At 37.1% G+C, this 14,763-nt stretch overlaps 1 protein-coding gene across 6 annotated transcripts in view; it reads left to right on the forward strand.

The window, feature by feature from the left end:
- MPP7 (MAGUK p55 scaffold protein 7) overlaps positions 1-14,763 on the forward strand; it is a 147,415-nt gene that overhangs the window by 53,598 nt on the left and 79,054 nt on the right. For all 6 annotated transcript variants that reach the window (XM_026796033.2, XM_026796029.2, XM_014270280.3 and 3 more), the window contains one exon: positions 1,367-1,485. In XM_026796033.2, coding sequence (XP_026651834.2) covers positions 1,367-1,485 — 119 coding nt within the window. The remainder of the gene's footprint in view (positions 1-1,366; positions 1,486-14,763) is intronic.

The raw sequence follows: 14,763 nt of genomic DNA on the forward strand, positions 1-14,763 counted from the left end.
AGAAACAAGAACAGATTTAAATAAAAGCAGGATTGTAAGAGAAATTAATGTCAACCACTGAAAAATGCTTGGAGCACAAAAATAATGTATCTGGAAAGAAGATTTTTTCCCAAAATATTTTATCAAGGGGCAGTAAAAAGATGAAAATATAAATAATCAGAACCCAAAAGTGCTGTATGCAATGTTGAAAGGAATATGTACTGCCTGAAAAGGTTGTGAAATTATGTTTACTAATAAATGTTTTAAATATTCTAAATCATAACTTTCAAGGAGATAATAAACATAATAACAATAGGTAACCTGTAATTTACAACAATGTTCTTTTACCAGTAGAATATGTTGTAAATGTGTTCTTGTGATGAACAGCAGCACTTACTCAGACTAAAAATAATAACAGGACCGTGTATCTTGGATCCCAGGAGACTGTTGGTGTTTTTGTAGACAGCAGACAGGAGAAAAAGGCATTTTGTCCTTTTTACCCCAAGTAATCCCACTGGAAAATTAAACATGTGCTATGAATTGATATCAACTCATGCCAGGTTACCTCCCTACAGAGGACTGCTGCAAACACTGTTGCTGCATTTCTTGGACAGCACTCTGATGGTCTGTGTGCACGATGGATATTTTATGCTGTACGCTGCTGTGGAACAGTGTGCTACTGTCTGCCCCTCCGAGAGCGCTGCTGAGGTGTGCCACAAATAACTGAGAGCAGCAATTGCTTCAGCCCTAGAGAGAATCTCAAATACCTGCAAATTAAAAATGTTACTGAAATATTTCTGTGTTCATGTGTGTCTGGGAAAACTGTGTTGGTTTTGTTTTTGGAAATTTAATCCTGCAAAACAGAGAAGGTGCTTTTGTATTGCTGTGGATCCTTGCTGAACACAGGATTGAAAAAAATATTAAGCAATATATTAGCAAGAAATATTTAGAAAAACCACGAACCTTTTTTTAATGGACCACCCTATCCAGTTTCTGTTCTTTTAAGGAAGTTTTTCCTATGCATGACTCATTTCACTCTTTGGCTAACATCAAGGGAAATGGAATAACGATTAAGCAAAGGAATGTATGCTTTTTTCTGGGTTTGTCCTTTTCTCAAAACCTTTATGAATTTTCTGCATAACCCTGTGTAAATATATATGGATGTAGAAGCTTGACAACTGTGACAAGGTAAAATGTACCCTGCTAATACTTGTTTCTTAGTAATTTTTTCTAAATGTTCCTTTTGATTCTACATGTTGTGCTGGATACCCCAGACTCCCTCTTTAGTTAAAATGACATGCTCCAGGCAGCCAATTACACAGAACTGTTAAGTGAAATTAATGAGATCACCCTAGATCACACTTTGTGTTTTATTTTCATTTTATAGGTCTGTACGAGCTGCTGGCTGCATTGCCAGCCCAGCTGCAGCCACATGTGGACAGCCAGGAAGACCTGACCTTCCTCTGGGATATGTTTGGTGAAAAAAGCCTTCATTCACTGGTGAAGGTAAATCACATTTAAGTCAGATTCTCTTTGAGAAGAGCATATGGAAAAATGTTTTGAGCGCCATCTAGTAAACCAGTGACCAAGCTGTTGCTCAGTGAAAACAAAACAGCCTTGTTTTAACTCTGTTTCTGGCGGGGTGGAAGTTGTTAAATAAGATTTTACCAAAAATACATAGATGATTTCATTTAAGAGTGATGTTTTGGCAGTGTAATGCTAATGCAACAAACATGTGTTGTTTGCCCTTGTTTAGAAAAAAGAAGTACGAAATAGTAGCAGGAAATCTGACACTTCTTTATGGTCAACATTCAAGGCCTGGAGTTTAGCTTAAATAAATAAACGTTCACAGCAAAAATTAGAAGGAATATATTTTCTGAGGTCAAGTATGGCAAGAGTTCAGTAGCCACATTAATTTAAAATAATTTCCTTTAACAAAGTCAACTGAAATTCTAGTAAGCTGTTTCTTTTATTGGCTTGTCTCCATTTAATATTGTGTTTTGCTCATAAATATGCTGGATTAAAGTACAGCCTAAAATAAGTTGGATGAATACTTGAGTAAAATATTATGCTACAAAAATGATCAGCACCAAGAAATCAAAGCATGCCGTGGGAGTACACAGAGCTATCCCAATAATCTTAAAATTGTGTGGAGCTGAAAAATGGGACCAATCAGCTGGTTAAAAATATTCCACTCCTAAAAAATGGTAAGTATGTCTTCAGTCCCCAGTACAGAGCTAATTCAAGCTGGAAGGAAATTCTGAGGTCTGAAATGAGTCAGTAGATGGTAGTAACCCATGCCATGAATATATCCAGACTTGTGCAGAATTTGTTGCCCGTGTCAATTACTGTTCTAGAGGAAGCTTAAAACTGGGATTATTTCTAAGTAGGTATGAAAGAATCATATTTTCCCATTTTTTTCAGTTATTTTATTCTGGAAAAAGATGTAGTAATGTTGATATTTCGTCAAGTGCTCGGTGATACTCTTCAAAATATCTGAGAATTTACGTGTAAAAGTAAAACTAAATGCTCTCTGGCATTTGATACACAAAAGCAACAAACAGTGGAACAGTGCTTGGCAATATTTGCTTGCCTGAAGAATTTCATCAACATTTCTGAAGTGCCATGACTCCCAGACTCCTTGTGGCTTTGCTGCAGCTGTCTGTGCAGGTGGCTCAGAAGATCACTGTAAGAGGAATACCAGTCATCTTTCTGATGTAGGCTGACAGTGGTGTGCATCTAAGCAAAATGTTATGTCAGCTGCTAAATTAGTTTTCTTTCTGGTTTGGGAATTAAAGAAGGCTGGCTAGAAAATGAGTGTGGATCTGTGAAACATTGACACTTCAACATTTGCTCTAATTTTTTATCGAGGCAAAACCTAAATGTTTTCAAACTCCTTTCCCTTACTCCTTTTGTCCCTCATTCCAAAAGAAGACAGCAGTTCACTTATTTACTCACTTGGAGTATGCTCTCATTTTGGAGCAGTTGGCTTTCCTAGCAGCTCTCCTGGTTGCATGCCCTGGTTACCATGTTGTTTGTTATTGCAGGGTGGATTGGACTTTCTGACTGTAACAGAAAAGAAAGATGAGAGAGGGGATCAGTGAATGGTCATTATATTGCAATTACAAGAAGCACTGAAATATTCCAACCATCTTCATTATTTATCTTGTGCTCTCTAGGTCCAAATACTAGACACACATGTAACTTTGACCCTGTTGATGCTTTTTTTAATGTCCTTTTATGCCTCGCACTATCTTAAAGTAGATATAATTCTTGAAATCTTGAAACTACATCTTTAGTGTTCACTAGTTGCTCTTCTTTAAGACAGTATATTAACTTCATTTGAGACACAAAGTTTTTTAATTGCGGGAATTAAGACTATTAAGAGCATTTGGTCTGACACAGTGCATGTCACAGGCTATCAAACCTCACATTTGATTTCTGTGAAGGTCTGCTATATAAAGTAGGGTATGAAAAGCTTTCTAAATGTTATCTAGTTCGTATACTTGCCTCAAGATGGGCTTAACTGTATGTGAAACTCATGGTATTGGTTTGACCTTTAATGCATTTTTAGAAGGATTGTTCAGTATCCTCTCAAGTTTCAGAGAAGACAGTCCCTAGCATTTTTGGAAGAGAGCTGTAAGAGCAGAAGAATGAGCCCCATCTGTCATAGTTTTTCCCTGTTACAAGGCTTTAGGAGTGCAAAATCTTTGTCTAAGTTCTGGTGTCTTATTTGAAAGACTGTTTTTCTTAGCAGTAACTTCTTAAAGTCAACTGTACTTGCAAAGACAAATGTTTTTAATTCTGCAGTCAGAGAATGATGACACATATTTTGTAATAAAAAAAGAAAAATACAGGAAAAAATGTGCACTTGTTTTGGGCCAAGGATGTTGTGATCCTGGTATGTGGCAGTGTAGGAAGAAAATGAGCATAGGTATATTACCAGTTAGCACTGATATTTCTCTATTTTTAATATGTTGCTTAATACAAATTTCTACACTAATCTTCTTACCTTACTGCTTAATAATTTCAGATATTATAAAAGACCTTTTTTCCTAAGTTATGAAATGGATAATATGCTCCAAAATTATTGGAAGATTTAAGTATAAAATGATTTTTCTGCTTTTTCTACAGATATTCTAAGTTTCATGGGTATTTAATTACTATAGCTTTTTCTTCATGGTTGTGTACTATAGCGTATGGTTTGCTATTCTGGCTCTCTAAATATTGAGAAGAAAAAAAGAAGAAAAAAAAAGCCCCAGACCTTGTCTTGGAGTTCTCTTCATTCAGTATTGTTGGACAGAAGTCTCTTTGAGAACTTGGATGAGTCTAAGCTGTTCTAAGAAGTCAGAAGTGGAAAAGTTGTATTAGATCATCCAATCCATTCCCCTGCAAATATTGGATTGCTCCCTACAGTACATTCCTATTGTAGTTAGTAAAAGCAGCAAACACTGATTCAACTGTTCTTGCTGTCCCTTTTCTTCACAAAGGAATCTGTTAATGAGATTTTAGGTTACAAAGTAAAATATAGATGAGGGAACCCACAACTATTGTTGACAGTTTGGAAGGGAAAACTGGTTCTGGATAGCTTAAAATTTGTTTCTGCTTCCCTCAAATTGTTACTTCCTTCTTCTCACATGACTCTCAAATTTTACCAAAAAACTTCAGCCATCTCATTCTTTTTTATATAGCAGAGATCCTGTTAATTCTGTAGAGATTTGTAGGATAGAAACACGAGGGGAAGATCCTTCAGGGTAATTACAAGCATTGATGTAGCTGATACCTGAAGTAGTACACGTGCTCAGCTTGGATATTTTTTTAGAAAGGATAAATAAAGATGTGCTCCAGCTACTCCTGTGGATTATTTTTAGAGGAGCAGCAAGAATTTCCATGTGCGTTTGCTTGCTGTTGGTGCACCAGACACGTTTTACTGTTTGTCTGTTTAGCTCCAGGATGAAGCTTCCACTTGCACTCTTGCCTTAAACATTTCTGGTTGTGGATGTAATGCTCAAGAATTGAGTAAACTTTTCTGTTGCACAGCTACCAAAGTATTTAATAACCAATTGCAGTTTGGTTTTGGCCAACTCAGTACTGTACTTTCCATTATGAAAAAGAAGCCACAGCAAGAGGTGTTGCTCTTTCTCTTGATAGGGAAGAGCTTGCACATTCAAAAAGCTATGTGTTGCACTAGGAAAAAAAAAAACAACTACTGCAAAAGTAAGGAATATTTGGTGAATTGACTCTGATTTTATTGTAGCTGCATAGTATTTTGATAGCTGGCCCTACAAAACCTTAATTTGTGCTAATTTTCCTAGTTTCACCTGGATTTGATTTGACTTGAAGTTCTAAAACTGTATTTTCTATGTGCTAGAGTTTGACCATGTAAATTGCTAAAAGCATATCAAAAATAAACTAGTCAGGTATATCCTGGTGAAATTTCTTTGGCATGTAAAATGAATTGCATGATTATGTAGCCCAAATTTTACAGTCATTGTGGTATAGAGGGATTGGAAATTTTCAGTGTGAGTACTCAGATATGTAAATGTAAATGGTTTCAGTATACTGTGGTTCCATGTTTGGCAAGAAGAAAAATAAAGACAGTATTTACAAAAACTAAGTTGACTCAGGCAAAGCAAAAGGGATTGATTACATCCCTTAGTGATAAAATGAACTATATTCAGATGATGTACTAAATCTTCAGTTTGAACTGTTTGTGGGAAGAGATGTGCAGGTTATTTTGGCATTTGTGGAAGCTCCATGGTGCAGCTTTCCCTACCCTGTGATATGTCAGCTGTTCTGTCACAGTGGGCGTTGTTCAGAGTGCTGCAACCCTTCTGAAGAAGCCTCTGGAAAAAGACGCCTCAGGGGCACAGGCATGGTGTGCTCACATCGGGTGAATTCAGCTCACAGTGTGTGATTTCAGCTCACCGTGGGTGATTTCAGCTCACACCTGGTGATTTCAGCTCACCCTGGGTGATTTCAGCTCACACCAGGTGATTTCAGCTCTTCTGTGATCCAGGCAGAAGGAGAGACATCATCTTCCTGTGGGGTTCCAAGGAGAGCCTTTATTGAGCTTCTTCCTCCAAGGGATGCCGGGATGAAAGAGCCTCTCAGGCAGGGAAAGCAGGGGTTTATGTAGGGATCTTGAGGGGTGGGACAGAACACCAGGGCCAGTGGGATATATTCAATCTGCATGTTGAATCCAGGTGTGCTGGGAGAAGCCTTTCTTCTCACCCTGCCCAGAGGCTATGGCTTGAGGGGTTTTCCCTCCAGAGGAGTGTTGTGGGTTCTTTCCCTGTTGGCTCCAGCTCCACAGTTGTGCAGCCAACATCCAGGTGTGTGCTTCCCAGATCATGTGCATTCACCTCCTGTGGTGTGCATCCACATGATGCACGCTGCTGCCTGGGCACAAGCTCAGGCACCCAAAGGTTTGGATCTTCTTCCCTTAAGAATGTAGAGAAAATGGACTTCTGACTGTATCAGTTGAAGGTTACAACTGATTGTTCTGAATGTATTGTTCTGTATTTTTGGTGGGGATGATCCACAGATGGAGGGAATGACATGGGTGTGGCTGAAGAGAAGGTATGAAGTAGTGAAGACCAAAGCATGACGTGATAAAAAATGAAGGTTGGTGATCATACTGAGATAGAAGTGGCTTTCTGCATGGAGGGCTGATGATGGAATATGTTGACTACTTCTGCACTTCAAGTTTGAACTGACATTGAAATACTTTTTGCAGGACATACAAAACTTATTTATTTGTCCATTACTTTGTTCTTCATATATGCTTTCTCTAGAACTAGTATTTATACAGTCTTCAAATTTATTGTTCAGTTTCTTTACTTCCTGCATGTCTCAAGACTTTTTTCTGTTGATCATATAGAAGAGGAAGAGAGCAGGGTTTGTTTGCAAGGGGATTTTGGTGGCTAATATATTTGCACGTGTTAAAGAAGTGGTGAGAGTGGTTTCTGATTTCAGGGTGGACAAAACCAGCCACCTCAGAAGGAGCTCAGAGGAACTCCAGTATACAAGAACTGCAAACCTGTAAAATGCACAAGAATAGAAAATTGGACTGAGGTTTTTTACCTAACCTCAATTTATCTAACCGAGTGAGAAGGTTGTGATTTGGGGGAAAAGCACTGGAGAGTTGGAGAAGTGTATGGACCACCTTGGAGTGGGTGGAATAATTGAAACTGATAGCTCAATCAGAAAAATGCTTCTTTGATATTTGAAGTCCTTAAGGTTCTTTACTGATGAGTTCTCAACCATATTTATTTTTAAAAAGCTGTACCTCTCCAGTAATGGGAATAGGCTGCAGTTCTCTAAATTCTTGTGGAGGTCTGAAGTACTGTTTGCCTTGGAGATAGGAAAAATTAAGGAAAAGGCAGCGTGAGTAAGGATTTAGCACCTGGGCATAAGGAAGTGTGAGTGTGGAGGAGGTGGTTGATAGCCAGTAACAATTCATGGCCAGTGAAATTTAATTCTTCTCTTTGTACTTTAAAGAAGAATCAGGCAAGGTTGCTTTGTATGTTAAAGTTTACATCTTTCAGTCAGAGAAAGCAAGCAAAGCCTCCTCATGGCAGAAGTGAAGTGATCACTCTTGTGACACAGACTGCCCAAGCAGTGCACAGATGTGGTCCGTTGTGCTGGTGGGGAAACTTAAGCTATTTCTGGCAAGAGGAGAAGGAATTTACTAAAGTTGAAGTCATTAATAACAATGAATTCAATAATAGGTGGCAGTTATTTGTCATTCTTTGAATCCAGTTCGTCAGAGACACGATACAGTTTCCAGCTCTCAAGAGCTACCTAGGAATAGGTATGTGACAGTATTGGGCTACTGAATGTACAAACATGTTTTAAAGCTGCATGGAAGAAATTAAAAAAATTTCTTTTTTTCATTCTTTTTGTCTTTCTTTTTCTTATTCTTTTTCTCATTTTCTGGAGAGTAAAGTTGATCTCTAATTAATTTTTGAAACTTCCTGCTAGATTTTTATGTACAGTATATATATGGAGGAATGCTAGAATTTCAGTACTCATCTGATCCAAAGTATTTGTAGGTAATGGTCTAATTAATATACCAAAATACAGACTTGCCACATGCTTTCTACTTAGCTAAACCTGAGAATTATTGGGAAATAATGAAATCCTCTTGATGACTGACAACAGTTTGCATTCATATTTGGAGTAATTACCACTGAAGAAATGAGTCATTTTGCTTCCTTCACAATTATTACATTTAAAAAAATTGTAATGCAAGGTGTTACTCCTCATGAAAAAATGCCACATAAACTTAAAGTGTTACTTTTGAAGCCAAAGTGATTTTTTGAAGACTTGCTGAATTGCCAGCAACTGAAATCTGTAAGCTAAGAGATCACTCTTAGCTGGAGGCAGTCAGCTGCCTTTAAGCTTAATTTCCATGGGAACAGTGATCAGATTAATCAAAATAAGGTAATTGAGATTTTATAGAAAATAGTACAGGATCTTTACTTTATTCAGGCTGATAATGTTTCCATGAAAACATTTGGAAAAAAGATAGCTAGCAGCCAGGCATTGAGCAAATGATTGCTTTTCTTGTTAAGTTTCATGTATTTTCTGGTCACTCTGTGTGTGTTGAACCATTTGACTTGTTTCTGCTTTTGTAGTATAAAAATGGAGTACATCAGGTAATACCTGGGCAAAAATAAGCAAAATAAAAATGGATTCCTTTTGGAATAATAAATAAATCCCCCAACCCAATATTTTGTCTCTAAGTAAAGACAAAGTTGTTTTTCCATGTGTGTTCACTCATACGTACCTGTGCTTATTTTTGCCTTCAATTATGTGAAAAAATGCCCCTCCTATTTATTTAGGCATAGCTTTAGATGGTGTAGCTGAATTTGTAGAAGAATGCAAGTTAGGGCCAAGTGGATGGAATAATGCAGTTGTGAAATATGGATCCTATGTGATGGTTCAGCTAAAAATAATTGTTATAGTGTAGCTAGTATGTAATTTGCTAGAAAATAGACAGCAGGTGGACAATAAATAATCATTTTGTCCTTCCATTCAAAGTTTGTTGAATTGGTTCTCCTGTGTTCTCTTTTGTGATTTTTTTCCATATATTTCTATTTTGTATATTTTGGTAGAAATTTAACTGAATATCTAGTGTTAACTTCTTTGTCAGGAATCTAGACATTTGGTGTGTCTAGGATCTTTCAGTTTCTACATCAGAGCTGCTAATGTGTTTAGTAATAGGCTCTTGCAACTTTTCATCTAGATTTTTATGAGGAAGTCTTGTTCCTGTCATCAACTCCTCTATCAACCCACTTTGTTAAAAATAATAATAAAAACCTGAAGCTTAGATCCCAAAAGGATCAAATTGTCTTGTTGACAGTTTAGTCTCATAAAAGCTGTGGAAATTAGGTTGGTATCAGAAGTCCCTACAGGTGGGTGTACCAACAAACTTTTAAAATTAAAAGTAAAGCAGATAAGCTTAGGAAATTAGAGGTGTGAAGTGTTTGTCTTTGAGTATTACTTGAAACTTGTGAATAAATCAGTGCTTTGGAATGTGAAAAAACTTTGGTTTAGGTTGAAGTCCAGACAGAGGCTTTTTTTTGGATCAGTGGTAATTGATTTAAAGTTTCTGCTGGGAAACATCCAAAGAGTAGCAGAAATCCAGCCAAAATGTACTGGACATAAAATAAGAAAATCAATCCTTCTAAGATAAATAGTTTGTAATTTCATTGTTACCAAGGGGGCAGTGTACCAGCCTGGTGACTAAACTGGTACCACAGTTCAAGGAGAACTTCTAGAACCAAAACCTATGCATATACCCAAAATTTTCTTGTCTTACAAAACCTGTGCAGTATTTACTTAACCAAAGTGATACATTTTTTGTCTATGATACTGAGACTAATGAAAGGTCTCATAAGCTGCTCAGTAATAGTCTGATAAATCCAAGACATCCAAGGATAATGTAATTTTAAACTGTTTTTCTACAGTGTTCTTTTTCCTTGGACTAGAAATTCTGTGGCAGAACATGTGAGGGAGTGTTTAAAACAATTATTTTGTTACTGTCTTGGACTGTTTTCCTTTTAAGAGCAGAAAGTCTTAACTACCCAAACCAACCTCTGCAGTGTGAAAACATTGTAAGAGTTAAGAAGGATGGGATGTGATAGTTATAAAATCTTTCTGAGGCATGAAAACTGATACAATAAGATTTAATAAAAATCGTACTTTTAAGATCCCGCAGAAATGCCTGCCAGTGTTTCCTACCAGCAGGTTTTGTTACTGCTTATATTAGCTTTCCTTCTTTTTTTTGGAAGTCTTGGTTCTATCCTTTCTCCAGCTAATTCCTGTGAAGTTCATTTGTAGTGTTCACTGATCTTTGCTTCCTTGCACACATACTCACTGTCTGTGGTATGGTAGGGGTGCACTATTCCTTTGGACTTCCACATGGCACTTTGGCATAGTGCCTCAGTGAGCCATTTACAGTTGCACATGATTTCCTTGTGGACAGGTATTTTCTATCTTCCCCCACTCCCTAAGACCAGTTTTTCCCTCTGTGTGTTCTCCCATGTATATCTGCAGGCTTGTACTATCTCTTGTCTAATAAATAAGGCTTGGATTCATTCCTTGTCTTTTAGGAAAATTAACACAGTAAGTGTATGAAGATGAAATACTTGTGTGCCATGTTAACATGGCTATATAAATTCATAGGGGAAGCTCTGCTTTCATCTAGTTTGCTACATTGCTTTAATGTATTTGCAAAGTTACACTATTTCATTAGATGCAAGCTAAGCAATACTCCATCAGTGCTGGAATTGAAGGTATTTTGAGATTTGCCAAGTGTAGCAAATACCAGGACAGGAAGACTGTTTGGTCTTGGCTGCAGAGATACAGTCAGAGATGCACTAGGAGATGGATGCAGCCACTGCTGAGCACCTGCACCAGTAGCCCATTGACCAGAAATGCCACCACATCTCAAAGGCAGAGCAGTGCTTCAGCCAGCACAGGCACCAATGGCACTCATGTGAAAAAAGCAGGCAGCCTGGTCCCATTTCTCATCTCCAGCTGATCAAGGCACTGCTGACAACACACATCCTTCTGCTCTCTACATTTTTAAACAGACCCATGTTTGTAGATTCCTCAAATACCAGCACAGGTGTTGAGTGCAGCTGAATAGCCATGCCTGGGCCCTAAGCTCTTTACCCAGCCACAGGTTAAGACTCCAGGTCCTTTCAGATAAGGGTGTCCACTTATTTGCTGGCTACACCATTATGGAAATACAAACATATTCCTTTCATCATTTTCTGGACTTGGATTTCACACAGAGAGACATATATCCATCAGTATTATTATCAATGAAATAATAAACCATTTTGACTTCTGAATTCCGCTGCATATTTTAATTTCATTATCTGTAGTTCTCACACTGTACTAGATGCATCAGCGTAACCCTATTGATCCTTTTGCTTGCCAACACTTCAGAACTGTTTGTTTCAGAGAATGTTAGTGCTAAGTTGGTACTTCGTGCTCTCTCCTTCAATTTTAGGTTATTTTCCCTCTGATTTTGGTTGTGCTGCCTTTCTCCTTCACTCTGTTTCATCGAGCACTAACATGAAATCATTGTTCCCCAGAGTAGGAGGTTTTGAACCTTGGAGCCACTGACTATTTTCAGCCCCAATGGTTCAGGTACAGTGTGACTCTTTATGAAGAACATGAGGTTTACTGAGTGGAGAGCATGTTGGAGGGTAAACTCTTTGTCTGTTGGAAATTAAATCTGTGTTGTCTCCCTGTCTCTTTCTAACTTTTCTTGTTGGCTTTTGCTAGCAATAACAGCCTGCACAAGGTAATTCCAGTGATTTCAGTTATTCACAAACATGACTGCCTCAATTATTTTGATAGTAGGAGTTAAAAAACACTCCAGTCTTGCCAGCTATAAATACTAGGGATTATATATGGGATAGCCTTGAGTACTGCTTTACATTTAGTATGGATATCATCTTCATAAAGTATTTTCAATTTTAATGTGCTTTACAGATTGGGTTTCATGGAAAGGAGCAGTTTTTGTTGAGATTTAGTGATTAAATAATCCAGTAATGACACTGCAGACATACACAGCTTTAATCAGGATCAAACCATAAATCAGGGTGTAATTTTGAATTTCCAAGTTTCAAACATTCTAGGAAAAAAGTAACCCATAATTGTCATCATGTTAATTGGCATCTAAAATACTAAGCTGATCATACTGAAGTTTAGTGTATCATTAAAGGCTAACTACAAATCATACCCTAGCACGTGCCAAGCAACAAAGCATTTGTAATTGTGTGCCTATGTGCTTTCATTTGGAAACATACACTTTCCACCAATTTCTAACTAATAATCTGACCAGGTTTTATTATTGTCTTCTCCCAAAGGGGAAGCAATATTTTCCTTTTGTGGTATATCAGGAAACCACTGCGGAACACCTTTGTGTAGCTTGATCCTGTGTTCTGTCCTGCTTCTGCTCTTTCTCTCTTTAGTTATTGAATATGCATATTTGTCTTTTAACTTACTAGAACTAGATTATTTGATAATTTTTTTTCTATTGCTAAATGGATTTTTAATGTATGAAAGCCTTTAATTCCTTTTGTGTTACGTGCATTTATTATCCCTTCATAACCATTCTGTCATGGTTGCTCTGTGACAATGTCATCATGGTTTTTACTGGCCTCAGCTTTTTCACCAGTTTAATAATGTAGGCAAGAGTGACCTCTCATTCACTTGAGGCTGATCATTTAAAGATGGGTATTGTTAAAGTACTTCACTATATTTTGATTGAGGTGGGGGAACTTGAGTTAAGCTGGATCATTATTTTTGTTCTCTTGTTCTATCAAGGGTAAATGGACATTTTTGCTCAGTAGAAATGGAAATGTGTTGCCTTTTTGTTCTGTTAATGTTATGATTCATGGCACAAAAATGTAAAACAAAACATCAGTGGATAATGATACTCTTGGTATTATTTAAATTTTTGCTGGTTTCATATTCAAATGCAGTGTAAACCAGGCTAGGTCATGCTAGCTAATGTTTTGGTTGAATCCTACTTGGAAGAAGGGGAACAGTTCCAGATTGGAAACTGTCAAGAAATCTCTTGGCATCCCAGCAGCTGATAATTTTGTGTTGCTGGTCTGTATGTTTATAGATCCTTATTACAAGAATGAAATTGCTAAATTTATCCCTGTATTCTTTTTTGTAATGGTAGGAGTATCAATGCAGCTCCCTTATCTTTGTTACTCTTGTCTCCTCACTGGGCAATTTGTGCTGTTTTCTACCAGCTTTCCAATATTTAAAGATATGGTGTGGCTGTAATTTTGTACACCTGTGCAAATACATTCGTGTTACCCCTTCCAATATAAAAAAAAATTAATATGTTTGCTTTGATTTGAAGCTTCCTGTGAAACAGGTTTGTATGTTGGGGTGATTTAGTGCAAAACTTGAAGTGCACTGGTCTGAAAAGGTATCGGAAATGGCAGTAAATCTCTCCTAAATTACTGCAATTTTCTTCCAATATTTTGTCATTATTTTTCATATTTCTCTTTTTCCTACAGCACACATTGCACTTAAGTATTGGTGTTTCTCTGTCCTCTACAGGGAAGGTTGAGAATTAATTTTGTTTTTTAAAACTATTGTAATTTTCTGGGTTGAAGATACTTGGGACATTTTACACCTAATGCATCTCTCTATCCTTTTAAGTGAAATTAAGATGCTGTCTTCATGTATTTTTAAATTAAAATTGTTGCTATAAATCTTACTTGTTGGTATTAATTGATTTATTTTAAGCTCTTTGTTTTGATTTCCATGCAGTTTAAAATGTAGCCTGGTCCCTGGCTGCAGTGTGCAGGCCTCAGCAGCTTCTCTTCTTACCTTCTGTGCCTTCTGAAGTATTCACTGCAAGTCTTCAGTTGCTGATTTTGATTGATCTTAACTCTGCCCCCCTATTTACATATTTTCTCCACATTTAAAATTTTTTCTTCAACTACTTTTACCATTATTCCCAGAAAAAAAAAAAAAAGACTTTTGTAGACTTTGTGTCTGTCCCTGATTGTCCAAGGTCTGTTTGGTATGTTGGATCTGCTTGGCAGGCTTTGCGACCAATCACCTCTTCTAGAGACAAGGGAAGGCTTGAATGCAAAGCATGTCTTCACAGGTGTTCTTTGCTTTCATGGCTGTGATTTCATGAAAGAACATTTGAGAAAATGTTTAATTTTATACTGCTGACTTGTCCAAATGGTCTTAAGTATGAACATAATGTTAGTGATTGTTTCCTGTGTCGTTTTGCTTGGTTTTTTAACATGGACAGTATGCAGGCAGAGGGAGAAGCGAAAGGTGATGTTTCTAGCTCCCTTGCCTGTTGGCAGAGACTGGTAGAGATTTTGCTTGGTGCATTTCAAGCAAAATCTAAAAAAGTACCTTCACATGCAGCTACTTTTTATTTGTCTGTCTGTCTTGCATAAGGTTGATGTATGGGGAGTCTACCTCTGATGGCTTTTACATTTGAAGTTCTTCAACAGTTTAGTTGCATGACTTAAGTCTCCTGAAGTTTTAATTGCAGAATTGACTAAAAATCCATTTCTAGGTTTCATATTTGAGAAATTGCATTAAAGGTTAAGGTTAGTCCTTAGTATCTGTTTACAGTTTATGTCTTTTAAATTAATTGTTATGAATATTTAAAAAGTATTTACTCTGTTATTTTATTAGGGTTTTGGATTGGGATCCAGTGTTTGTGGGACTTTGATGCAGTTATATCAAAAGTTGTATTAACAGCAG

The sequence above is a fragment of the Zonotrichia albicollis genome, chromosome 1 (genome assembly GCF_047830755.1).
Source record: "Zonotrichia albicollis isolate bZonAlb1 chromosome 1, bZonAlb1.hap1, whole genome shotgun sequence".
Classification (NCBI taxonomy): domain Eukaryota; kingdom Metazoa; phylum Chordata; class Aves; order Passeriformes; family Passerellidae; genus Zonotrichia; species Zonotrichia albicollis.